The 27813-nt window shown below is 48.1% G+C and overlaps 1 protein-coding gene across 1 annotated transcript; it reads left to right on the forward strand.

Moving 5' to 3' along the window:
• On the forward strand, nucleotides 1-26543 carry LOC139269173 (immunoglobulin lambda-1 light chain-like). The gene is made up of 5 exons (XM_070888274.1): nucleotides 1-49; nucleotides 236-521; nucleotides 6553-6673; nucleotides 13578-13810; nucleotides 26516-26543. The coding sequence occupies exons 1-5, from the start codon at nucleotides 1-3 to the stop codon at nucleotides 26541-26543; spliced, it is 717 nt and encodes a 238-aa protein (XP_070744375.1).
• The last annotated feature ends 1270 nt before the right edge of the window (nucleotides 26544-27813 follow it).

A 27813-nucleotide genomic window follows, 5' to 3' on the forward strand; every position in this document is an offset into this window, starting at 1 on the left:
ATGATTTCACCCATCCAGCTGATCTGGCCTCTAGCATTCTGCGTCGCAGGTACCAATCTCTCTCCTTCCACGTTTAATATCTCCCTGCTGTCGATTTCTGTCCAACTCTACTGACCAATGATTGAAGGGCAAATGCTGACACTAGAGGAGAGCTCAGTGTCTCGAGCAATCTCTCATTTTACAGCGTCTTTCTGTGACGTGCTTACTTCACTTTCTTTCCCCATTTCCCCCTCAGGTATCAGTGGGGACATCATCATGACCCAGTCTCCCCCAGTGCTGTCAGTGAGTGAGGGACAGACTGCAACCATCACCTGTACCGCCAGTGCATCTGTTAGCAGCAGTTATGTTCATTGGTATCAGCAGAAAGCCGGGCAGAAACCCACTCTGCTGATCTATTATGCAACAACTCGTTTCACTGGAACCTCCGATCGCTTCACCGGCAGTTACCAGTCCAACACGTTCACCCTGAGCATCAGCAACGTGCAGAGCGAGGATGTCGCAGTCTATTACTGTGGGCAAGGGTATAGCTACCCTCTACACTGTGATACATAGCTGTACAAAAACCTCAATATACACAGCCCCACCTCCTGTACTGACTCACCCCACAATTATATATAATTTATAATAATGGACACACAGCCCCACCTCCTGTAAGGTTTTACACATGACTGACACACAGCTCGATGGGAGTGACGGCAGGAATATTCAGCTGGAAGCTGCAGTGAATTGGGAAAGGATGGAGTGGGTCAGAGAGGAGTTGGTGCTGTGTCTTCATCACTGAGAATCTCACAGCTCTACTCTGTACATTCAGACAGCACGGAGACACTGGGTGTTCCCTGTGTCCTCAATCCAAATCATCTCACAAACCCCCCACTATTGAAAGGGCCACAACTTATAAAACCCAAAGCAGAAACATGAAAGGAAAGTGAACAAGTGAAATGTTCGTGCTCTTTCCCTGCCCACCCCACACTCGAGGCCCTGCGGTGCCCACCTGTCGCAGAAGGCCTCAGGCCTACCCTGGGCTCCGTCCCCAGGTCCACCCGGGTGTGGACAAAGCCCCCGAAGGGAGACAGGCAGGCAGTGCGGCCACCCCATGGGCCCCGTCCAACTGGGACCTGTGGATGGTCACCTCCGACCTGCCCACTCCACCCGCAGCGGGTGACCCGACCCAGGAGCAGGCGCACGGGGAGGCCCTCCAACCTGCCCACTCCCCCGGCACTGGGTGGCCAGGCCCAGGAGCAGGCCCACGGGGAGGCCCTCCAACCTGCCCACTCCCCCCGCACCGGGTGACCAGGCCCAGGACCGTGGGACTGAAGTGGAGCCAGAAATCGAGGAGCAGCCCCTTCAAATAGTGGCAGAGGGGCTGCATCCTCTCACACTCCACGTACACACGGGTCACGGACTGAGGAAACAGGTTTCTAAAGCCCCTGAAACTCGTTATTTTATAATGATCCCCGAGGAAGGCCTGTGTCAGCAACACAAACATCTCGCTTGCAGACGGAGCCCGTTGTTCAAGGGGCACAAAGAGGTGAGCCCTGTGTGACGGGGACTTTCATTCTCCAGCAATTCCGTGGCCCCAGGGTTACCGTCTGATGGGGCGGGAAGGGCAGCTGGGAGATTTGTCCCAAACACGTTGGATCTCCCAACTCTCCCGGGCACTACCACAGGCAACTCGGACACAAAGAGAGGGAGGGAGAGTGAGAGAAAGAGAGTGAGAGGGAAGGAAAGAGAGACTGAGGGAGAGAGAGGGAGTGAGTGAGGGGAAGATGCAGAGAGAGAGTGAAGGAGAAAGGGTGAGAGAGAGAGAGAAACCGAGAGAGCAACAGATAGAGTGAGACACTGAGAAAGAGACAGAGGGAGACACACACACACACACACACACACAGACAGAGAGAGGGGGAGAGAGACTGAGTGAGCCAGGGACGGAGTATATTGTACAGCTACTGCACTGGAAGCTGTCACTGTGGCTCACGTTCGGTAAAGGAACCAAGCTCAGACTGAGTAAGTAAACCCCAATGCTCCATTATTAAATCTTTAAATACTGAATCTTTCTAAGACACAAATGCTGAATATGCGAAGGTGTTTGTTTACATATGATTACATTTGATCCTCCCATCTTTCCTCATCTAAATCTATCAGCATAACCCTCTATTCCCTTCTCCTTCATATCCCTGTCTAGCCTCCCCTAAAATACATCGATACTATTCACTTCAATCACTCTCTCTGGTAGCCAGTTCCACATTCTCACCACTTGCTGGGTAAAGAATTTTCTCCTGAATTCCCGATTGGATTTCTTGCTGACTATCTTATATTGATGGCCTCTAGTTCTGCTCTTCCCCACAAGTGGAAACAGTCTCTCTCTATCCACTCTATCAAAACCTTTCCGAATGTTAAAGACCTCTATCAGGTCACCCCTCAGCCTCAAGAGAAAAGAGCCCCAGCCTGTTCATCCTTTCCTGATATGTACACTCTCGCATTTCTGGTCTCATCCTTGTAAACCTTCTCTGCACCCTCTCCAGTGCCTGTGTATGGGTTATATAATATGGTGGGGAGCTGCGGTGAATGAAAGGGTTAATTGAAGAGTGCTGTGTATGACAGGGAGCCCGGCTGTATTCCTTTACCACACTCCCCCTTTACCCAGCAAAGTATAAGTAACGAACTGTTACCCACCGTGTGGAGGAGATCTGGACGTTGACACACTGCGGTCCCGTCCCTGCACCATCCCCGGAAATCGCTCCCGAGCCTCCTGCCTGTCTCAGTGTGACAGACACAGTGTGTGAGACACGGTCAGAGTGTGGGTGTGAGTGAGTGAGCTCGCTGGGGGCAGTCTGTGCTCCTGTCACAGTCTCTGATATAACTGAGCTCAGCCTCAGCACACTGACACTCCCGAGGTCCCGCCTCCCCCAGCTCCAACTCTGATCTGTCCAGCCCCCGCTCACCTCCTGTCCAACTTCTGATCACAAACAGGGGCAGCAGGGCTCGCAATCCGGCGGCTGCAGTGCTCCAGGGTTGTGGGGAGACTCTCAGTTGCTGTTTCTGTGGCTCGAGTTCAGGCCGATATTTATCCCTCAATCTACATCACTTAAACATAGAAAATAGGAGCAGTAGTAGGCCATTCGGCCCTTCGAGTCTGCACCGACATTCAATATGATCATGTCTGTTCCCCTGTCTCAACATCATATTCCCGCTTTTTCCCTATACCCTTTGATGCCTTTTGTAAGCCAAGGGGTAAGCCATTTAGGACCGAGATGAGGAGAAACTTCTTCACCCAGAGAGTGGTGAACCTGTGGAGTTCTCTACCACAGAAAGTTGTTGAGGCCAATTCACTAAATATATTCAAAAAGGATTTAGATTAAGTCCTTACTACTAGGGGGATCAAGGGGTATGGCAAGAAAACAGGAATGGGGTACTGAAGTTGCATGTTCAGCCATGAACTCATTGAATGGTGGTGCAGGCTAGAAGGGCCGAATGGCCTACTCCTGCATCTATTTTCTATGTTTCTAGAAATCCATCTATCTGCCTCTTAAATATATTCAGTGACTTGGCCTCCACAGCCTTCTGTGGTGGAGAATTCCACAGGTTCACCACCCTCTGAGTGAAAACATTTCTCCTCATCTCGGTCCTAAATTTCCTACCCCGTATCCTGAGATTGTGACCACTTATTCTAAACTTCCCAGCCCGGGAAAACATCCTCCCCAGATCCAGTCTATCCAACCCAGTCAGAATTTTATATGTTTCAATGAGATCCCCTCATTCTTCTGAACTCTAGTGACTGCAGGCCCAGTCGACCCAATCTCTCCTTATACGACAGTCCTGCCATCCCAGGAATCAGTCTGGTGAACCTTCGCTGCACTCCCTCTATGGCAAGGATATCCTTTCTTAGGTAAGGAGACCAAAGCTGCACATAATATTCCAGGTGCGGTCTCACCAAGGCCCTGTAGTAAGACCTCGTTGCTCCTGTACTCAAATCCTCTTGCAATGAAGGCCAACGTACCATTTGCTTTCCTAACTGCTTGCTGCACCTGTATGTTTGCTTTCACTGACTGGTGTACAAGAACACCCAGGTCCCTCTGTACATCTACACTTCACAAACCATCACCATTTAAATAATACTTTGTCCTTATGTTTTTCCTACCAAAGTGAGTAACTTCACACTTATCCACAATATGTTACATCTGTCATGTGTTTGCTCACTCACTCAACCTGTCTAAGTTTCATTGCATCCTCCTCACAACTCATAATCCAATCTAATTATGTGCTGTCAGAAAACTTGGAAATATTACATTTGGTTCCCTAATTCAAATCATTTATTTATACATTGTGAATATCTGGGGCCCAAGCACTGATCCCTGTGGTACCCCACTCGTCACTGCCCACCACCCTGAAACACACCCATTTATTCCGACTGTTTCCTGTCAGTTAACCAATTTTCAATCCATGTCAATACATTACCCACAATCCTATGTGCTTTAATTTTGCACACTAACCTCTTTTGTGGGATTTTTATCGAAAGCCTTCTGAAAATCCAAATACACTACATCCACTGGTTCTCCATTACCTATTCTATCAGTTAGATCCTCAAAAAACTCCAGTATGTTACTTTCATAAATCCACGTGACTGTCTTTAACCCCGTTGATGTTATCGAAGTGCACCGTTATCACATCCTTTATAATAGACTCTAGCATTTTCCCTATTAATGACCGGTCTGTAGTTCCCCGTTTTCTCTCCCTCCTTTTTTAAATAGTGGGGTTACATTTGCCACCCTCCAATCTACAGGAACTGTTCCATAATCTATAGAATTTTGGAAGATGACAATCAATGCATCTACTATTTCCATGGCTACCTCTTTTAATACTCTGGGATGCAGATCATCAGACCCTGGGGATTTATCAGCCTTCAGGCCCATTAGTTTCTCCAGCACTATTTTCTTACTAATAATCATTTCCTTTAATTCCTCTTGTTCACTGGACCCATGGTTCCCTAGCATTTCTGGGAAGTTATTTGTATCCTCCTCCGTGAAGAGATTATTTACCTCAGTGCTGTGTGTGGGAGCTTGCTGTGCACAAATTGGCTCCCGTGTTGGCCACATTACAACAGTGACGACACTTCAAAATGTACTTCATTGGCTGTGAAGCACTTTGGGACATCCTGAAGTGTGAAAGGTGCAATATAAATGCAGGTCTTTCTTTAATTTCTCTTTTCTTTTTATTAACTGGGACTCGCACAATTCCCCTGCTGATTAAACCTGGACCCAGCAGAAAATCCCCAGAACACGGACTAACGTTCCATAAGAACATGGGAATTAGGAGCAGGAGGAGGCCATTTGGCCCCTCGAGCCTACTCCATCATTCAATGTGATCATGGCTGATCTTCTACCTCAACTCCACTTTCCTGCACTGTCCCCATATCCATCGATCCCTTAATATCCAAAAATCTATCGATCTCCGGAATATAGAAACATAGAAACATAGAAAATAGGTGCAGGAGTAGGCCATTCGGCCCTTCTAGCCTGCACCGCCATTCAATGAGTTCATGGCTGAACATTCAACTTCAGTACCCCATTCCTGCTTTCTCGCCATACCCGTTGATCCCCCTGGTAGTAAGGACGTCATCTAACTCCTTTTTGAATATATTTAGTGAATTGGCCTCAACAACTTTCTGTGGTAGAGAATTCCACAGGTTCACCACTCTCTGGGTGAAGAAGTTCCTCCGCATCTCGGTCCTAAATGGCTTACCCCTTATCCTTAGACTGTGACCTCTGGTTCTGGACTTCCCCAACATTGGGAACATTCTTCCTGCATCTAACCTGTCTAACCCCGTCAGAATTTTAAATGTTTCTATGAGGTCCCCTCTCATTCTTCTGAACTCCAGTGAATACAAGCCCAGTTGATCCAGTCTTTCTTGATAGGTCAGTCCCGCCATCCCGGGAATCAGTCTGGTGAACCTTCGCTGCACTCCCTCAATAGCAAGAATGTCCTTCCTCAGGTTAGGAGACCAAAACTGTACACAATACTCCAGGTGTGGCCTCACCAATGCCCTGTACAACTGTAGCAACACCTCCCTGCCCCCGTACTCAAATCCCCTTGCTATGAAGGCCAACATGCCATTTGCTTTCTTAACCGCCTGCTGCACCTGCATGCCAACCTTCAATGACTGATGTACCATGACACCCAGGTCTCTTTGCACCTCCCCTTTTCCTAATCTGTCACCATTCAGATAATAGTCTGTCTCTCTGTTTTTACCACCAAAGTGGATATATTCAAGGACTGAGCCTCCACAGCCCTCTGGGGTAGAGAATTCCAGAGATTCACCACCCTCTGAATGAAGAGGTTTCTCCTCATCTCAGTCCTAAATGGCCGACCCCTTATTCTGAGACTGTGACCCCTGGTTCTAGACTTCCCAGCCAGAGGAAACATCCTCCCTGCATCTACCCTGTCAAGCCCTGTCAGAATATTGTATGATTCAATGAGATCCCCTCTCATTCTTCTAAACACTAGAGAATATAAGCCTAATATACTCGATCTCTCCATAGGACAATTTCCCCATCCCAGATGTCCGTCTGATGTGTCTGCGTGTTTGTCACACGTGACGGAGCAGGAGTTCCACCAGCAACACCGGACGTTACCTCAGTGCCCGGCCCACTTTCCCCATCCACTTACCACATTCTTACAGGTAAACGGGCTCAGCACCTGCCCTCAGCCGGTGAAATGTCTCCCCTCTACACCACGGGCTGCCCGTCATCTGCTCCCCATTTCACTCCTGTAGGCACTACCTCTGGCTGGGGCTCAGCTCCTCTCCCCAAGTGGGCTCATTGTCCCAGTGTGAGCCCAGAGACTGAGCTCCCCAAGTGGGCTCATTGTCCCAGTGTGAGTCCAGAGAGTGAGCGTGTCAGGCTAATCGACCGTGAGGTGTCAGCCGTGGCTCAGTCGTTAGCATGCTCGGCTCTGAGAAAAGGAAGATTTGCATTTATATAGCGCCTTTCACGACCACCAGACATCCCAAAGTGCTTTACAGCCAATGAAGTACTTTTTGAAGTGTACTCACTGTTGTAATGTGGGAAACTCAGCAACCAATTTGTGCACAGCAAGCTCCCACAAACAGCAATGTGCTGATGACCAAATAACCTGTTTTTGTTTTGTTGATTGTGGGATAAATATTGGCCAGGACACCAGAGTTTGATTTGAACCCACAATCTCTGACTCAGAAGCGAGGGTGGTTCCAACTGAGCCACTGGCTGATACCATTCGGCCCATCGTGTCCGTGCCGGCCGACAAAGATCTATCCAGCCTAATCCCACTTTCCAGCTCTGGGTCCGTAGCTCTGTAGGTTACGGCACTTCAAGTGCACATCCAAGTACTTCTTAAATGTGGTGAGGGTTTCTGCCCCTACCACCCTTTCAGGTAGTGAGTTCCAGACCCCCACCACCCTCTGGGTGAAAAGGATTCTCCTCAACTACCCTCTAATCCTTCTATCAATTACTTTAAATCTGTGACACCTGGTTAGTGACCCTACTGCAGAGGGAAATAGGTCTTGGCCGCATCCTCCGCCAGGATCAACTGAGAAATGTTCCGCACTCCTGGTGGGTCAGTGGCAGGTGGACTCCCTGCTGGAGGAGCTCAGGCCTTTTGCCTAGAGCACGACCCATTTCCTCTATCTGGGAGTCTACCTTAGCCCTGACGAGGAAGCCTGGCCGGCGAACTGCCAGGAGCTGGAGGCCAAAGTCGCCGCTCACCTTGGGCGCTGGACAGGACTGCTCCGAGTGCTGTCCTACAGGGGTCCAGTGCCATCATAAACCAGCTGGTGGCCTCTATGCTGTGGTACTGGCTGGTCACTTTGACCCCTCCCCCGCGTTTGTCGCCAAGATACAGAAGAAGCTGGTGGACTTCTTCTGGAACAACAGGAAACATTGGGTCTTTGCTGCGGATTTAAGTCTCCCACTTAGGGAGGGCGGTCAGGCGTTGGTGTGCATCAGTACCCAGCATGTGACTTTCCATCTTCAGTCCCTACAGAGATACCTGTACGTCGAGCCCCCTCCTACGTGCATTGGGGACGTATTTCTTCCGCCAGCAGTACTGCCTCAATTATGACATGCAGCTCCTGTTTGTGAGCCTGGGGGGCATCAGGACCCCCATACGGGGGCTTCCTGTCTTTTACCAGGAATTCATCAGAGTCTGGAACAGTGTCACCACCAAGCGCAGGTCTCCCCCGTCTAGAGTGGCGGCTGTCCTGCAGGAGCCGCTGCTCAGGAATCTGTACCTCCATGACCGCGGTTTTAGGTGGCAGGCAGATGAGAGTGCTGTGGCTGGCGAGGTGACCAGGGTCAGGGATCTGCTTGATGGCGGAGGAGTGGGCTGGATGTGGCCAGACTTGGTAGGATGTTGCCTAAACTGGGTCAACATCCAACGTGCGGCCAATGCCATCGAGTCGCTAAAAACAGCACTGGTCCCTGACTCCGTTAGGTGTGTCGAGGAGGCTCAAGCACGTGGGTTGATCCCCTCCGAACTGACCCCCGTCCAGACAGAATTCCTCATCGCACCAAGCCCCAAAACCTCCTTTTGGAGCCGGCACCTCCCAACTTGAGCCTCCTCGGGGAAATCCCCTCGTGCCTTTCAGTTCTGCGTGGAGGGGTTTCCTGTACGGGCTGTTCCTGCACACTCTCAACCTTGCCATTCTCGTCTGCCGTCCAGACACGCCATGGCATACCATCTTGTCGTCCGGAGGAGGCGGGGGTCCCCAGTGGAGTGCACTCTACGCGGGAGTCCTCCCTCTATTTATTGGGGACTTGGCCTGGAGGGTGTTGCACGGAGCAGTCCCGTGCAATAAGTTTTTAAGTCGGTTCACGGGCTCCCAGGCCGCTTGCAATTTCTGCTGTCTGGAAGAGTCCGTGTTCCTTGTTTTTATGGAGTGTGTGAGGTTGCAGCCCCTCTTCTGTTATTTGAAGGGGCTGCTCCTCAAATTCTGGTTGCACTTCAGTCCCATACACCTGATCTTTGGGCACCCTGTGCGGAGAGGAGCGGGCAGGTCAGAAGGCCTCCCCGTAGGACTGCTCCTGGGCATGGCCAAGTGGGCCATCAGCCGGTCCAGGCAGCGGGCGGTCGAAGGGGTCGTTCATCCTGACTGCCTGCCTCTCTTCCACGGTTACATCCGAGCCAGGGTATCCCTGGAGCTGGAGCACGCGGTGTCCACCGGTACTTTCACGAGAGGTGGGCACTGGAGGGACTGGAGTGCATCATCACCCCCGGCAGCCAAATTTTAATTTGATCATTTAATTTTATAGTTTAATTTGTTTAATTTGCCAGTTTTAGTGCCCCCCCTTTTTGGCCCAGGGGACACTTGTATAATTTGTGTGTTGGTGCCCTCAAAAAAAAACGGGCACTGGAAAAATGTATCTTGGTGTGTGACCCTCCCCCCGCCCCCCTTCAGGGGGCATTTGTTTAAAGTGCACAAATAAAATAGTTGTGGGAAATAGGTCCTTCTTAACCACTCTATCTCGGCCCCTCATAGTTTTATACACCTCAATTAAATCTCCCCTCAGCCTCCTCTGCTCCAAAGAAAATAACCCAGCCTATCCAATCTTTCATCATAACTAAAATTTTCCAGTCCTGGTAACATCCTCATAAATCTCCTTTGTACTCTAGCTGTGGCTGAACTACTATTTTAAACAGTTATAACATAACCTCCCTGCTCTTATATTCAGTGCCACGACTAATAAAGGCAAGTATCCCATATGCCTTCTTAGCCACCTTATCTACCTGGCCTGCTACCTTCAGGGATCTGTGGTCCTGCACTCCAAGGTCCCTTTGTTCCTCTACACTTCTCAGGGTCCTACCATTTAATGTGTCTTCCCTTGCCTTGTTAGCCTTCCCCAAATGCATTACCTCACAGTTCTGGATTGAAATCCATTTGCCACTGTTCTGCCCACCTGACCAGTCCATTGATACCTTCCTGCAGTCGATAGCTTTCTTCCTCACTATCATCTGCAAACTTCTTAATCATGTTCTCGACATTGAAATCTAAATCATTGGTGTACATTACAAAGAGCAAGGGACTTAGTACTGAGCCCTACGGAACCCCACTTGAAACAGCCTTCCAGTCACAAAAACATCCGTTAACCATTACCCTTGGCTTCCTGCCACTGAGCCAATTTTGGATCCAACTTGCTACTTTCCCTTGGATCCCATGGGCTTTTACTTTTCTGCCACATGAGACTTTGCCAAATGCCTTGCAAAAATCCATGTAGACTACATCAAAGGTGCAACACTCATCGACCCTCCTTGTTATCTCCGCAAAAAATTCACTCAAGTTAGTCAGGCACGACCTTCCCTTAACAATTCCATGCTGACTGTCCTTGATTAATCTGTCGCTTTCTATATGACAATTTATCCTCTCCCTCAGAATTGTTTCCAATAATTTTCCAACCACCGAGGTTAGGCTGACTGGCCTGTAATTACTCGGTCTATCCCTTTCTCACTTTTTAAACAAAGGTACCACGTTAGCAGTCCTCCAGTCCTCTGACACCACACCTGGAGCCAGAGAGGATTGGAAAATGATGGTCATAGCCTCTGCTATTTCCTCCCTTGCTTTTCTTAACAACCTGGGATACATTTGATCTGGACTTGGTGATTTATCCACTTTCAAAGCTGCTAAGCCCCTCAATACTTCCTCTCTCACTTTGTTTATCTTATCTCATATTTCATACTTCTCCTCCTTAATTACAATGTCTGCATCGTCCCTCTCTTCTGTGAAGACAGATGCAAAGTATTCACAAAGAACCATACCCACGTCTTCCGTCTCCACACACAGGTTATCTTTTTGGTCTCCAATAGGCCCCACTCTTGCCTTGCTCTTTATGTATTTATAAAACATCTTTGGGTTTTCCTTGATATTACTTGCCAATATGTTTTCATGCCTTCTCTTTGCATTCCTAATTTCCTTTTTAATTTCACCCCTGCACTTTCTAAACTTCTCTGGGCTTTCTGCAGTATTTAGCACTGGGTATCTGACATAAGCTTCCCTTTTTTGCCTTATCCTACCCTGTATGACCTGTGCCATCCAGGGGGCTCTAGATTTGGGAGTGCCACCCTTTTCCTTTGTGGGAACATACTTGCTCTGAACCCTCACTATCTCCCACTGCTCTGACACTGATTTACCTTCAAGTAGCTGTTTCCAGCCCACTTTTGCTAAATCACCTCTCAGCTTAGTAAAATGGGCCTTTCCCCAATTGAGAACCTTTATTCCTGCTCTGTCTTTGTCCTTTTCCAAAACTACGCTAAATCTAACTGAATTATAATCACTAGCACCAAAATGCTCTCCCACTGATACCCTTTCCACCTGCCCAGCTTCATTCCCTAAAACTAAGTCCAGAACCACCCCTCCCTTGTTGGGCTTGCTACGTACTGGCTATAAAAGTTCTCCTGAATGCATTTGAAGAATTCTGGGACCTCTGTACCTTTGACACTGATTCCATCCCAGTTAATGTGAGGGGAGTTGAAATCCCCGACTATTGCTGCCCGATTGTTTTTGACCTTCTCAGCAATTTGCCGACATATTTTCTCTTCTATCTCCCTCTGACTGTTGAGGGGTCTATAGTACACTCCCAGCAGTGTGATCGCCCCTTTTATGTTCATCATTTTAACCCATATGGACTCATTTGATGATCCTTCTAACATATCCTCCCTCTGTCAGAGGTGCTGTCTTTCAGATGAGACGTTAAACCAAAGTCCCGTCTGCCCTCTCAGGTGGACATGAAAGATCCCATAACTACTACTGGAAGGGCAAGGGGGTTCTTCCCAGTGTCCTGGCCAATATTTATCCCACAACAAACATAGTTAAAACTGATGATCTGGTCATGATCTCATTGCCGTCTGGGAGCTTCATAGAATCAGAGAAATTTACAGCATGAAAGGAGGCCATTCGGCCCATCGTGTCCACACCGGTCGACAAAGATCTATCCAGCCTAATCCCACTTCCCAGCTCTTGGTCCGTAGCCCTGTGGGTTACCGCATTTCAAGTGTACATCCAAGTATTTCTTAAATGTGCTAAGGGTTTCTGCCTCTACCATCCTTTCAGGCAGTGAGTTCCAAACCCTCACCACCCTCTGGGTAATGACATATCCCCTCAAATCCCCTCTAAATCTCCGACCAATCACTTTAGATCTATGCCCTGGTTATTGAGCCCTATGCTAAGTGAAATAGGTCCGTCTTATCCATGCTATCTAGGGCCCTCATAATTTTATACACCTCAATAAGGTCTCCCCTCAGCCTCCTCTGTTCCAAAGAAAACAACCCCAGCCTATCCAATCTTTCCTCATAGCTAAAATTTTGCAGTCCAGGCAGCATCCTCGTAAACCTTCCTGTGTGCAATTGGTTGTGAAGCAACTTCGGAAGTCCTGAGGTTGTGAAAGGCGCTATATAAATTCAAGGCTTTCTTTCATTGAAGTGGGTGGGCCCTGATCCTGACCCTCAGCCATTGTCCGCACACTCTGACCTTCCAGGAGGTCATTGGGAGCAGTGACCCTGCCTGACCCCGGTACACTGAGGCTAATTGTAGCCTCACCATTGACCTCACCCCGGTGCTGGGCAGCAAGCTTTTAAATGCAATCTAGAAGCATCTACACCGACACCCAACATGAAGCCTTGCTGAAGTGTGTTTATACAAGTGTGCCGCAATGTTCCCGGATAAAGTTCTCCCGATCTGTGTGTGATCTGAGCTTTCTCACTGCTGAGCCTGTTTCCCCTGTATCCACCCATCTACAGTTCGAGCTTCCTGCCAGTGAACAGTGTCTTAATGGGACACTCAGTCTTTACCGACTCTTACTGTTAACCATTTCAGTGCTGAATGTGTGCCAACCCTGCACTGCAGATGTTTATACAACAGTCCAATCTGATTTTGAGTATCAGCTGTGGCTCACTGCGTTGCACTCTCGCCTCGGAGTCAGAAGGTTGTGGGATCAAGTCCCACTCTACGGACTTGAGCACAAAAATCGAGGCTGACACTCCAGTGCAGTGCTGAGGGAGCGATGTAAAACCGAGGCCCCGTCTGCCATCTCAGGTGGATGTAAAAGATCCCATGCCACTATTTTGAAGAAGAGCAGGGGAGTTCTCCCCGGTGTCCTGGCCAATATTTATCCCTCAACCAACATGACAAAAGAACAGATTATCAGGTCGTTATCACATCACTGTTTGTGGGAGCTTGCTGTGCACAGATTGGCTGCCGTGTTTCCCACATTGCAACAGTGACTACACTCCAAAAGTACTTCATTGGCTGTAAAATGCTTTGAGATGTCCGGTGGTTGTGAAAGTTGCAATATAAATGCAATATTTCCTTTTTTTTTAATCACCTTAACATCAAACGCATTTATATTTAGATCAAGCTGATCAAGCGAGGCAAAGAAGATGAAGAATTAGTGTTGCTCACCTCTAATGGTTAATCACCAGCCAGGAGTTCATTAACCCAACTCTCCGTTATCAGATGTGAATTATCCCCACACGGAAACACCCACAGTGACACACACACACACACACACACACTAATATACACCTATTAAACATCCTTCTCCTCCCTTTCAGGCCGAGGGAAGACACCACCCACGCTGACCCTGCTGCCCCCCTCCCCGGAGGAGGTCACGACCAAGGGCACTGCCACCCTGGTGTGCCTCGCCGATCACTTCTACCCCGATGCGGTGGAGGTGGAGTGGAAGAAGGACGGGGCGACCATTTCGGCCGGGGTCCAGACCAGCGACTACCTGCGAGCTTCGGACAACACCTACAGTGTCAGCAGCCTGCTGACCCTCTCTGGCTCCGACTGGGAGTCCAACGCCAGCTTCTCCTGCAGCCTCACCCACGAGAGCCTCTCCTCTCCCCTCAGCAAGGGGGTCAGGAGAGCAGAATGTGCGTAGTGTGTCAGGGACAGTCCGCGGGGGAGACACAACTTTAAATAGAACAAGGGGTGAGCCGGGAGGGCAAAGGTCATTGTCAGCACTGCATTTCTCCTTTCTTCCTTCTCGGGACTGGGTCAAGGAAAGCATCTGAGTCTCAGGGGGTAAGGCAAGTTATTGGGGCAGTGTCGAGGGAGCTTTACTCTGTATCTAACCCGTGCTGTACCTGCCCTGGGAGTGTTTGATGGGACAGTGTTGATTCGTGCTGCCAAGTAAAACCTCTCGAAGGTGCTGAGGACTGTCAACAGAGTAAAACTAATGTTAAACTGTGAAGTGCCGCTTCAGTAAGCAGACCTCCTCCCTGCTCACCCTGCTGTTACAATTCAAGGTTTTGTCTCCGTTTAAAAGGGACAGGATTCTCACGGTGTGGAGAAAATCCCCACAACTGTTTTAATAAAGCTGCATTCTCCCTGTGAATGTCTCCAGCTCGCTCTCGCTGGGCTGTTTATTCAATTCTTGTTACTCTAAATGTGAATCTGTAAAAGGCAATAAACGTGAAGAATATTCATTCTGTGTCTGGCGAGTGCTTTGGAAATGCCCCTCCTCCCCCTCAGCTAGATTGGCTGCATTTCAGTAAGTGTATGTCCTGATTGGCTCGGTGGGCTGTCAATCAATGGCATGTTAGCAGGAGATTTGTTTTAAAGCCAATTATCAATCATTTTAAAACGATCAATTTGACCTCGAACCCCTGGAGTGCACAAGATTAAACACAGAGACAGTAAAAGCTGCTGGGATTAAACTCTCCCAGTCTGGGCATTGTCTCTCACTCTGCACACTGGGCGTGTTGGGGCAGCCCCGATAGTGGGATCGCACTGTGCACTTGTGCTGACTGCTGGGGGCAATCTGGGGGCAGGAGGCCAAGGTCACAACGTTGCATTCTCTCTCCTTAACGTGTGGCTCGTGGCAGCAGCACAAAACTGTCCCGAGTGAGGCCTCAGCTTCGGGAGAGGAGCAGTCAGTGTATCACCGTGTACATGTCCCTGAATGTTAGTGTGGCTTACCTAGCACCGCCTGTAGGTGTGTGTGTGTGTGTGTGAGTGTTACCCAGCATTGTTATGTCGGCCTGAGGAGTGCTCCGCGGTGATGCGGTCTTTAAGGGACTGTGGGGGAGGAGGGGAGTGGAGGGGTGACCAGGGCGATGATCAGGGGCTGACCTTGTGTGGAATGGTGGGGACCAGGGCGATCGGGGGGGTGTTCTCAGGGAGTCTCACCAATACCCTGTGCAGATGTAGCAGGACTTCTCTGCTTTTATACTCCATCCCCCTTACAATAAAGGGCAACATTACATTAGCTTCCCTTATCACTTGCTGTACCTGCATACTAACTTTTTGTGTTTCATGCACCAGGACCCCCAGGTCCCTCTGTACTGCAGCAGTTTTCAAGTTTTCTCCTTTTAAAAAATAAATTGCTTTCCTATTCTTTCTGCCAAATGGATAGCCTCACATTTTCCCACATTATACTCCATCTGCCAACGTTTTGCCCACTCACTGAGCCTGTCTATATCCCTTTGCAGATTTTTAGTGTCCTCTTCACAATGTGCTTTCCCAGCCACCATCATAGGCAGTCCCTCGGAATTGAGGAAGACTTGCTTCCAATCTTAAAATGAGTCGTTAGGTGACTGAACAGTCCAATACGAGAACCACAGTCCCTGCCACAGGTGGGACAGACAGTCATTGAGGGTAAGGGTGGGTGGGACAGGTTTGCTGCACGTTCCTTCCGCTGCCTGCACTTGATTTCTGCATGCACCACGGCGATGAGATGCGAAGTGCTCAGCGCCATCCCAGATACATTTCCTCCACTTCGGGAAGTCTTTGGCCAGGGTCTCCCAGGTGTCAGTGGGGATTTTTCACTTCATCAGGGAGGCTTTGAGGGTGTCCTTGTAACGTTCCTCTGCCCACCTTTGGCTAGTTTGCCGTGAAAGAGTTCCGAGTAGAGCGAGTATTCAAAAAGGAGTTAGATGTAGTCCTTACTACTAGGGTTAGGGTTAGGGGTCAAGGGGTATGGCGAGAAAGCAGGAATGGGGTACTGAAGTTGCATGTTCAGCCATGAACTCATTGAATGACGGTGCAGGCTCGAAGGGCCGAATGGCCTACTCCTGCACCTAGTTTCTATGTTTCTATGTTTCTATGTTTGGGTGTCTTGTATCTGGCATGTGGACAATGTGGCCTGCCCATGGAGCTGATCAAGTGTGGTCATGCTTCAATGCTGGGGATGTTGACCTGGTCGAGGACACTAATGTTGGTGCGTCTGTCCTCCCAGCAAATTTTGCTACTTTACACTCAGTTCCTTCGTCATTAATAGAGATTGGAAATAATTGAGGCCACAGCACCGATCCCTGTGGCACCTCACTAGTTACTGTTTGCCAAAGGGAAAATGACCCATTTATCCTGATTCTCTGTTTTCTGTTAGTTAGCCAATCTTCTATCCATGCTAATATATTACCCCCAACCCCGTGAACTTTTATCTTGTGTCTTTTATGTGGCACCTTATCGAATGCCTTCTGGAAATACAAATACACCACATCCACTGGTTCCCCTTTGTCCACCCTGCTCGTTACATCCTCAAAGAATTCCAGCAAATTTGTCAAACATGATTTCCCTTTCATAAAACCATGCTGACTCTGCTTGATTGAACTATGCTTTTCCAAATGTCCTGCTACTGCTTCCTTAATAATGGACTCCAGCATTTTCCCAACGACAGATGTTAGGCTAACTGGTCTATAGTTTCCTGCTTTCTGTCTGCCTCCTTTTTTAAATAGGGGCGTTACATTTGCTGTGCGTGCTTTGGAGAGGGCGTTAAAAGGAGCGGCGACATCCAGAATACCAGATTTTGCCTCAATTCAACAACAACAACTTGTATTTATATAGCGCCTTTAACGTAGTGAAATGTCCCAAGGCACTTCCCAGGCGTATTATGAGATACAAAATTTGACACCAAGTCACAAAAGAAGAAATTAGTGTAGGTGACTAAAGAGGTATGTTTTAAGGATCGTCTTGAAGGAGGAAAGAGAAGTAGAGAGGCGGAGAGGTTTAGGGAGAGAGTTCCAGAGCTTGGGGTCTCGGCAACAGAAGGCACGGCCACCAATGGTTGAGCGATTATAATCAGGGATGCTCAGGAGGGCAGAATTGGAGGAGCACAGACATTTCGGGGGCTTGTGGGGCTGGAGGAGATTACAGAGATAGGGAGGGGCGAGGCCATGGAGGGATTTGAAAACAAGGATGAGAATTTTAAAAATCGAGGCATTGCTTAACCGGAAGCTGATGTTGGTCTCTACCCTCCCCTTTCCCCCGCCCCCCCGAGCTGCTCCCAAGCCTCGCTCCCTCCCCTCCCTCACTCCTGCCTTCCTCACACCCCATCCCTCCTTCTCCCTCCCCCCAATCCCAACCCTCCCATCCATCACCCTGCACTCCCTCCCCACCTCCGTGCCCCCCTACCTCACATGCCCCTCCTCTCCCCCCCATCCTCTCTGTCCCTCCCAAACTGGAGTAGCCCATTCGGCCCCTCGAGCCTGCTCCACCATTCAATGAGATCATGGCTGATCATTTATCACAACTCCACTTTCCTGCACTGTCCCCATATCTCTCGATTCCCTTAATATCCAAAAATCTATCGATCTCCATCTTAAATATACTCAACGACTGAGCCTCCACAGCCCTCTGGGGTAAAAAAATTCCAACGATTCACTACATTTTCTGAGTGAAGAGGTTTCTCCTCATCTCAGTCCTAAATAGAGGACCCCTTATTCTGAGACTGTGACCCCTGGTTCTTGACTCCCCAGCCAGAGGAAACATCCTCCCTGCATCTACCCTGTGAAGCCCTGTCAGAATTCTGTATGTTTCAATGAGATCCCCTCTCATTCTTCGAAACTAGAGAGTATAGGTCTAGTCTACTCAATCTCTCCAAAGGACAATCCCCCATCCCAGATGTCCGTCTGATGTGTCAGCGTGTTTGTCACATGTGACGGAGCAGACAGCAGGAGTTCCACCAGCAACACAGGACGTTACCTCAGTGCCCGGCCCACTTTCCCCATCCACTTACCACATTCTTACAGGTAAACGGGCTCAGCCCCTGCCCTCGGCCGGTGAAATGTCTCCCCTCTACACCACAGGCTGCCCGTCATCTGTTCCCCATCTCACTACTGAAGGCATTACCTCTGGCTGGGGCACAGCTCCCCTCCCCAAGTGGGCTCACTGTCCCAGTGTGAGCCCAGAGACTGAGCTCCCAAGTGGGCTCACTGTCCCAGTGTGAGCATTTCAGGCTAATCGACCATGAGGTCTCAGCCGTGGCTCAGTCACTAGCACGCTTGTCTCTGAGAAAAGAAAGAAAGACTAGCATTTATATAGCGCCTTTCACAACCGCCAGACATCCCAAATGCTTTACAGCCAATGAAGTAATTTTTGAAGTGTACTCACTGTCGTAATGTCGGATATGCAGCAGCCAATTTGTGCACAGCAAGCTCCCACAAACTGCAATGTGATGATGACCAAATAACCTGTTTTTGTTATGTTGATTGAGGAATAAATATTGGCCAGGACACCGCAGTGGGATTTGAACCCTCAAATTCTGACTCAGAGACTAGGGTGCTACCAACTGAGCCACTGGCTGACTCCATTCGGCCCATCTTGTCCGCGCTGGCCGACAAAGGGCTATCCAGCCTAATCCCACTTTCCAGTTCTGGGTCCGTAGCCCTGTAGGTTACGGCACTTCAAGTGTATATCCAAGTACTTCTTAAATGTGGAGATTGTTTCTGCCTCTACAACCCTTTCAGGCAGTGAGTTCCAGACCCCCACCATCCTCTGGGTGAAGGCATTTCATAAGAACATAACAACATAAGAATTAGGAACAGGAGTAGGCCATCTAGCCCCTCGAGCCTGCTCCGCCATTCAATAAGATCATGGCTGATCTGGCCGTAGACTCAGCTCCACTTACCCGCCCGCTTCCCAGAACCCTTAATTGCCTTATTGGTTAAAAATCTATCTATCTGTGATTTGAATACATTCAATGAGCTCGCCTCAACTGTTTCCTTGGGCAGAGAATTCCACAGATTCACAACCCTCTGGGAGAAGAAATTCCTTCTCAACTTGTTTTAAATTGGCTACCCCATATTTTGAGGCTGTGCCCCCTAGTTCTAGTCTCCCCGACCAGTGGAAACAACCTCTCTGCCTCTATCTTGTCTATCCCTTTCATTATTTTAAATGTTTCTACAATATCACCCCTCATCCTTCTGAACTCCAACGAGTAAAGACCCAGTCTACTCAATCTATCATCATAAGGTAACCCCCTCATCTCTGGAATCAGCTGAGTGAATCGTCTCTGTACCCCCTCCAAAGCTAGCATATACTTCCTTAAGTAAGGTGACCAAAACTGCACGCAGTACTCCAGGTGCGGCCTCACCAATACCCTGTACATTTGCAGCAGGACCTCCCTGCTTTTGTACTCCATCCCTCTCGCAATGAAGGCCAACATTCCATTCGCCTTCCTGATTACCTGCTGCACCTGCAAACTAACTTTTTGGGATTCATGTACAAGGACCCCCAGGTCCCTCTGCACCGCAGCATGTTGTAATTTCTCCCCATTCAAATAATATTTCCTTTTACTGTTTTTTTTTTTCCAAGGTGGATGATCTCATATTTCCTGACATTGTATTCCATCTGCCAAACCTTAGCCCATTCACTTAATCTATCTAAATCTCTTTGCAGCTTCTCTGTGTCCTCTACACAACCCGCTTTCCCACTAATCTTTGTGTCATCTGCAAATTTTGTTACGTTACACTCTGTCCCCTCTTCCAGGTCATTGTAAACAGTTGTGGTCCCAGCACCGATCTCTGTGGCACACGACTAACCACTGATTCCAACCCGAAAAGAATCCATTTATCCCGAATCTCTGCTTTCTGTTAGCAAGCCAATTCTCTATCCATGCTAATACATTTCCTCTGACCCCGCGTACCTTTATCTTCTGCAGTAACCTTTTGTGTGGCACCTTATTGAATGCCTTTTGGAAATCTAAATACACCACATCCATCGGTACACCTCTATCCACCATGCTTGTTATATCCTCAAAGAATTCCAGTAAATTAGTTAAACATGATTTCCCCTTCATGAATCCATGTTGCGTCTGCTTGATTGCACTATTCCTATGTAGATGACCCGCTATTTCTTCCTTAATGATAGCTTCAAGCATTTTCCCACTACAGATGTTAAACTAACCGACCTATAGTTACCTGCCTTTTGTCTGCCCCCTTTTTAAAACAGAGGCGTCACATTAGCTGCTTTCCAATCCGCTGGTACCTCCCCAGAGTCCAGAGAATTTTGGTAGATTATAACGAATGCATCTGCTATAACTTCCACATCTCTTTTAATACCCTGGGATGCATTTCATCAGGACCAGGGGACTTGTCTACCTTGAGTCCCATTAGCCTGTCTAGCACTACCCCTCTAGTGATAGTGATTGTCTCAAGGTCCTCCGTTCCTACATTCACGTGACCAGCAATTTTTGACATGGTTTCTGTGTCTTCCACTGTGAAGACCGAAGCAAAATAATTGTTTAAGGTCTCAGCCATTTCCACATTTCCCATTATTAAATCCCCCTTCTCATCTTCTAAGGGACCAACATTTACTTTAATCACTCCTTTCCGTTTTATATATCGGTAAAATCTTTTACTATCTGTTTTTATGTTTTGCGCAAGTTTACTTTCGTAATCTATCTTTCCTTTCTTTATTGCTTTCTTAGTCATTCTTTGCTGTCGTTTAAAATTTTCCCAATCTTCTAGTTTCCCACTAACCTTGGCCACCTTATACCCATTGGTTTTTAATTTGATACTCTCCTTTATTCCTTGGTTATCCACGGCTGGTTATCCCTTCTCTTCCCGCCCTTCTTTTCACTGGAATATATTTTTGTTGAGCACTATGAAAGAGCTCCGTCCAGTCCTCCACTGTTCCTCAATTGTGCCACCGTTTAGTCTGTGTTTCCAGTCTACTTTAGCCAACTCTGCCCTCATCCCACTGTAGTCCCCTTTGTTGAAGCACAGTACGCTCGTTTGAGACACTACTTCCTCACCCTCAATCTGTATTACAATATCAACCATACTGTGATCACTCATTCCGAGAGGATCTTTTACTTGGAGATCGTTTATTATTCCTGTCTCATGACACAGGACCAGATCTAAGATAGCTTGCTCCCTGCTCCCTTCCCCTCACATACCCTCGAAACCTCCGACCAATTACTTTAAATCTATGCCCCCTGGTTGTTGACCCCTCTGCTAAGGGAAATAGATCCTTCCTATCCACTCTATTTCAGCCCCTCATAAGTTTATACACCTCAATAAGGTCTCCCCTCAGCCTCCTCTGTTCCACGGAAAACACCCCCAGCCTATCCAATCTTTCCTCATGGCTAAAATTTTCCAGTCCAGGCAACATCCTCGTAAATCTGCCTTTGTGCAATTGGTTGTAAAGCACCTTTGGATGTCCTGAGGTGGTGAAAGGCGCTATATAAATTCAAGGCTTTCTTTCATTGAAGTGGGAGGGCCCTGATCCTAACCCTCACCCATTGTCCGCGCACTCTGACCTTCCAGGAGGTCACGGGATCATTGGGAGCAGTGACCCTGTCTGACCTCGGTATTTTGAGGCTAATTGTCGCCTCACCCTTGACCTCACCCCGGTGCTGGGCAGCAAGCTTTTAAATACAATCTAGAAGCTTCTACACCGTCACCCAACATGAAGCCTTGCTGAAGTGTGTTTATACAAGTGTGTCGCAATGTTCCCAGATAAAGTTCTCCCGATCTGTGTGTGATCTGAGCTTTCTCACTGCTGAGCCTGTTTCCCCTGTATCCACCCATCTACAGTTCGAGCTTCCTGCCAGTGAACAGCATCTTAACGGGACACTCAGTCTTTACCGACTCTTACTGTTAACCATTTCAGTGCTGAATGTGTGCCAACCCTGCACTGCAGATGTTTATACAACAGTCCAATATGATTTTGAGTATCAGCCATAGCTCAGTGTGTTGCACTCTCGCCTCTGAGTCAGAAGGTTGTGGGTTCAAGTCCCACTCCAGGGACTTGAGCACAAAAATCTAGGCTGACACTCCAGTGCAGTGCTGAGGGAGAGCTGCACTGTTGGAGGGGCCGTCTTTCAGATGAGACGTTAAACCGAGGCCCAGTCTGCCCTCTCAGGTGGATGTAAAAGATCCCAGGACGCTATTTTGAAGAAGAGCAGGGGAGTTCCCCCCGGTGTCCTGGTCAATATTAATCCATCAAGCAACATGACAGAAGAACACATTATCACCACACTCTGAGTGAAGATGTTTATCCTCATCTCAGTTCGAAATGGCTGACCTCTTATTCGGAGACTGTGACCCCTGGTTCTCGACTCCCCAGCCAGACGAAACATCCTCCCTGCATCTACCCTGTAAAGCCTTGTCAGAATTATATATGTTTCAATGGGATCCCTTCTCATTCTTCAAAACTCTAGAGAGTACAGACCTTGGAACTTGCGGAACCAGGTGGGTAGATGGAGTTCAGATACAGATGAGCAATGATCTGATTGAATGGGGGAACAGGCTCAAGGGGCTGAATGGCCTCCTCCTGTTCATTGTGTCCAGCAGCAGCTGTGTACCTCTCCGCAACCTCATCTTGACTTTTATCAGTCGCATCAGAGCCTTGATTCCCTCACCAGGGGGTTGGTGTTTCCAGATCAATGTCCAGCTGATCGATGCCATGAGTCAGACTCAGTGAGCGCTGTCAGAGGATGGAAAGGCTGCTCTCACTGCAGCCTTGTTCTAATGCATTTGGGGAGGGGCAACAAGGCAAGGGAATTCACAATAAATGGAATGGTACTGAGAGGGGTGGAGGAACGGAGGGACCTTGGAGTGCATGTCCACAGATCCCTGAAGGTAGCAGGCCAGGTCGATAAGGTGGTTAAAAAGGCATATGGAATACTTGCCTTTATTAGCTGAGGCATTTGAATACAAGAGCAGGGAGGTTATGCTTGAACTGTATAAAACACTAGTTAGGCCACAGCTAGAGTACTGCGTGCAGTCCTGGTCACCACATTACAGGAAAGATGTGATTACAGAGGAGATTCACGAGGATGTTGCCAGAACTGGACAATTTTAGCTCTGAGGGAAGATTGGATCTGCTGGGGGTGTTTTCTTTGGAACAGAGGAGGCTGAGGGGAGACCTTATTGAGGTGTGTAAAATGATGAGGGGCCTAGATAGAGTGGATAGAATGGACCCATTTCCCTTAGCAGAGGGGTCAACAACCAGGAGGCATAGATTTAAAATAATTGGTGGAAGGTTTAGAGGGGAGATGAGGAAACAATTCTTCACCCAGAGGGTGGTGGGGGTCTGGAACTCACTGCCTGAAAGGGTGGTAGAGGCAAAAACTCTCACCACATTTAAAAAGTACTTGGATGTGCACTTAAAGTGCCGTAACTCACAGGGCTACGGACCCAGAGCTGTGTAGCTCTTTGTTGACCGGCGCGGACATGATGGGCCGAAATGGCCTCCTTCCGTCCTGTAATTTTCTGTGATTCTATGGTGGTGTTGACCACTTTAAAAGACGCAGCATACATTTTATTGAAACTATTTCTGTTCCCGGTTTCCCCGCTGCCAATAATTGGATCAATTGATGCTGCAGCGCCCCCTTGTGGTACATCTATATGTGCTCCACCCAAACCCCTGCTTTCAACCCTTGAACCCACATTGCCTACGCTAGCTGGAGCCCCGCTCCTTTATCACAGCATCTCACAGCACAGAGGGAGGCCATTCGGCCCATCAAACCTGTGCTGGCTCTTTGAAAGAACTGTGGACTACAATGGCCTCGACTAATGATCCAGAGACACGAGTTCAAATCCCACCACGGCAACTGGGGAATTTAAATTCAGTTGATTAAATAAATTTGGAATAAAAAGCTAGTGTCAGTAATGGTGACCATGAAACTGCCGGATTGTCACAAAAACCCATCGACCTGGCCTGCTCCCTTCAGGGATCTGTGGACATGCAAACCCAGGTCCCTTTGTTCCTCGACACCTCTCAGTGTCCTACCATTTAATGTGTATTCCCTTGCCTTGATAGACCTCCCCAAATGCATGACCTCACACTTCTCCGGATTAAATTCCATTTGCCACTGTTCTGCCCACCTGATCATTTCATTGATATCTTTCTGCAATCTGCAGCTCTTTTCTTCATTATCAACCACATGACCGATTTTAGTATCATCTGCAAACTTCTGAATCATACCCCCTACATTCAAGTCCAAATCATTGATATGTACCACAAAAAGTTAGGGACCTAGTACTGACCTCTGCAGAACCCCACTGGAAACAGCCTTCCAGTCACAAAAACACCCATCAACCATTACCCTTTGCTTCCTGCCTCTGAGCCAATTTTGGATCCAACTTGCAACTTTGCCCTGGATCTCATGGGCTTTTACCTTCGTGACCAGTCTGCAATGTGGCACCTTATCAAAAGTCTTGGTAAAATCCATATACACTACATCAAATGCACTGCCCTCATCGACCCTCCTTATTACTTCTTCGGTGAATTCAATTAAGTTCGTCAGACACGACCTTCCCTGAACAAATCCATCCTGACTGTCCTTGATTAATCCCTCTATCTTAATGAAGATTTAACCTGTCTCTCAGGAGTTTTTTCCAATAACTTTCCCACTACTGAGGTTAGGCTGACTGGCCTGTAATTACTCGGTCTATCCCTTTCTCCCTTTTTAAACAAAGATACAATGTTAGCAGTCCTCCAGTCCTCCTGCACCACACCTGTAGCCAGAGAGGATTGGAAAATGATGGTCAGAGCCTCTGCTATTTCCTCTTTTGATTCTCTTAATAGCCTGGGATACATTTCATCCGGGCCAGGGGATTTATCCACTCTCAAAGCTGCTAAGCTCCTTAATACTTCCTCTCTCACTATGTTTCTTTCATCTCATATTTCCCACTCCTCCTCCCTGATTGCAATGTCTGCATTGCTCCTCTCTTTTGTGAAAACAGATGCAAAGTGTTCATTAAGAACCAGACCCACGTTTTATGCCTCCACACACAGATTACCTTTATGGTCTCTAATAGGCCCAACTCTTTCTTTAATTATCCTCCTGCTCGTAATGTATTTATAAAACATCTTTGGGTCTTCCTTGATTTTACTTGCCAAAATGTTTTCATGCTCTCTCTATGCTTTCCTAATTTACTTTTTAATTGCACCCCTGCACTTTCTATACCCCTCTAAAGTTCCTGCAGTATTGAGCCCTCGGTATCTGTCATAAGCCTCCCTTTTTTAATTTATCCTACACTGTATTTCCCTTGACATCAAGAGGCCTCGAGATTTGTTAGCCCCACTTTTTCTTTAAGGGAACAGACTTACTCTGAAACCTCACTATCTCCACCTTGAATGCCTCCCACTGCTCTGACACTGATTTACCTTCAAGTAGCCGTTTCCAGTCCACTTTGGCCAAATCTCATCTCAGCTCAGCAAAATTGGCTTTTCCCCAACTGAGAACTTTTATTCGTGCTCTATCTTTGTCCTTTTCCATAACTACCCTAAATCTAACTGAATTATGATCACTAGCACCAAAATGCTCTCCCACTGATACCCCTTCCACCTGCCCCTCTTCATCCCCCCAAACCAAGTCCAGAACCGTCCCCTCCCTTGTTGGGCTTGTTACAAACTGGCTAAAAAAGTTCTCCTGAAGGCATTTTAGGAATTCCGCACCCTCTATATCTTTCACATTAATTTTATCCCAGTTAATATTAGGGTAGTTGAAATCCCCTACTATAACTGCCCTATAGTTTTTGCACTTGTCAGAAATGGGCCGACATATTTGATCTTCTCTCTCCCTCTGACTGTTTGGGGGTCTATAGTACACTCCCAGCAGTGTGATTACCCCTTTTTCGTTCTTCAATTCGACCTATATGGCCTCATTTGATGATCTTTCCGACATATCATCCCTCCTCATAGCTGTAATTGTTTCTTTCAATTGTTTCAGAACAGCGACCCCCTCCTTTTTTATCCCCCTCTCTATCCCGTCTGAAATCCTGTAACCAGGAATGTTGAGCTGCCATACCTGCCCTTCTTTCAGCCATGTCTCAGTAATAGCTATAATATCGTACTCCCAAGTGTCTATCTGTGCTCTCAGCTCATCTGCCTTATTCCCTATACTCCATGCATTGAAGTATATACCATTTAGCACTGCCAAACTGCCTTGTTGTCTATTTTCTAGGCTTTGTTTCCTCTGTCTTCCAAAATCACTTTCTATTTTTCTGCTTTCCAATTCCAGCTTTGCTTCTCTTCCCACTGAATCCATTCTCAGGTTCCCATCCCCTGGCAAGCAAGTTTAAACCCTCCCCAAAGGCAATAGCAAATCCCCCCACAACGATATTCGTCCCGGCTCTGTTGAGGTGCAACCCATCCGGCTTGTACAGGTCCCACCTGCCCCAGAAATGGTCCCAATGCCTCAGGAAACTAAAGCCCTCTCTCCTGCAACATCTTTCTAGCCATGTAGTCATCTGCTCTACCCTCCTATTTCTGTAGTCACTATTGTGAGCTCAAAATAAAGTGTGACGTTAGTCTTTTTTGCAGGTCTCCAGAGTGCCCCCGCATCCTGTGAAGCCTCCTTAAATACCTTTGCTCTCAAGCGATTATGGGATTCCTTGGGACTCCAGGGGATGAGCCCTTTGGTGGCTGTACATAGTAAATACAAGTCCACATATACAACAACTAGCACGTGGCACTGGCAGTAATACGGAGATTACTACCTTTGAGGTCTTGCTTTTTTATCTCTCTCCTTGGTCCCTACTCTCCCCCTGTAGGATCTCATCCCTCTTTCTACCTGTGTCATTGGTACAAATATGGACCACAACCTCTGGCTGTTCACCCTCCCCCCTCAGAATGTACTGCAGCCTCTCAGTGACATCCTTGACCCTGGCACCAGGCAGGCAACATACCATCCTGGAGTCACGTTTGCGGCCGCAGAAATGCCTGTCTGTTCCCCGAACTATCGAATCCCCTACCACTATTGCTCTTCCACTCTTCTTCCTCCTCCCTGTGCAGCTGAGCCACCCGTGGTGCCGTGGACTTGGCTCTGGCTGCATTTCCTAGAGGTACCATCGCCCCCACCAGTACTCAGAACACAATACTGGTTGGAGAGCGAGATGGACTCAGGGGACTCCTGCACTACCTGCCTGGACCTCCTCTTCTGTCTGGTGGTCACCCATTCCCTCTCTGCCTGCACAGTCTTAAGCTGCGGGGTGACCACCTCTAGAAACGTGTTATCCACGAAGTTCTCAGCCTCATGGATGCACCGTAGTGACTCCAGCCACCGCTCAAACTCCGAAACGCGGAGCTCGAGTTGCTGTAGCTGGTGACACTTCCTGCACATGTGGTCGTCCAGGCCACGAGAAGTGTCCAGGACTTCCCACATGGCACAGGATGTGCACTGCACGGGATAGAACTGCTCTGCCATGCCTCTATTTAATAGACTGAGAAGTGACTGAGCAGAAATAAACTTAAAACTATTAAAAAAACAAATAATAGCCTGGCCTACATCAGTTAGGCCCTAATTTGTGGATTCTTTCATCCCACTGAGGGCGAACACCATCGATGGGCCATTAATGGTCTTAAGTTTTCAGCTCAGTCAGCTGTGGCTCAATGGGCAGCACATTCGTCTCTGAGTCCAAAAGTTGTAGGTTCAAGTCCCACTCCAGAGACTAAGCTCAGAAATCTAGACTGACAGTCCCAGTGCAGGACTGAGGTAGTGATGCACTGTTGGAGGAGCCGTCTTTCTGGTGAGAGGTTAAACCGAGGCCTTGCCTGCCCTCTCAGGTGGGTGTTAACAATCCCATGCCACTACTTTGAAGAAGAGCAGGGGAGTTTTGCCT

This window comes from Pristiophorus japonicus, chromosome 8 (assembly GCF_044704955.1).
Source record: "Pristiophorus japonicus isolate sPriJap1 chromosome 8, sPriJap1.hap1, whole genome shotgun sequence".
NCBI classification, from domain to species: domain Eukaryota; kingdom Metazoa; phylum Chordata; class Chondrichthyes; family Pristiophoridae; genus Pristiophorus; species Pristiophorus japonicus.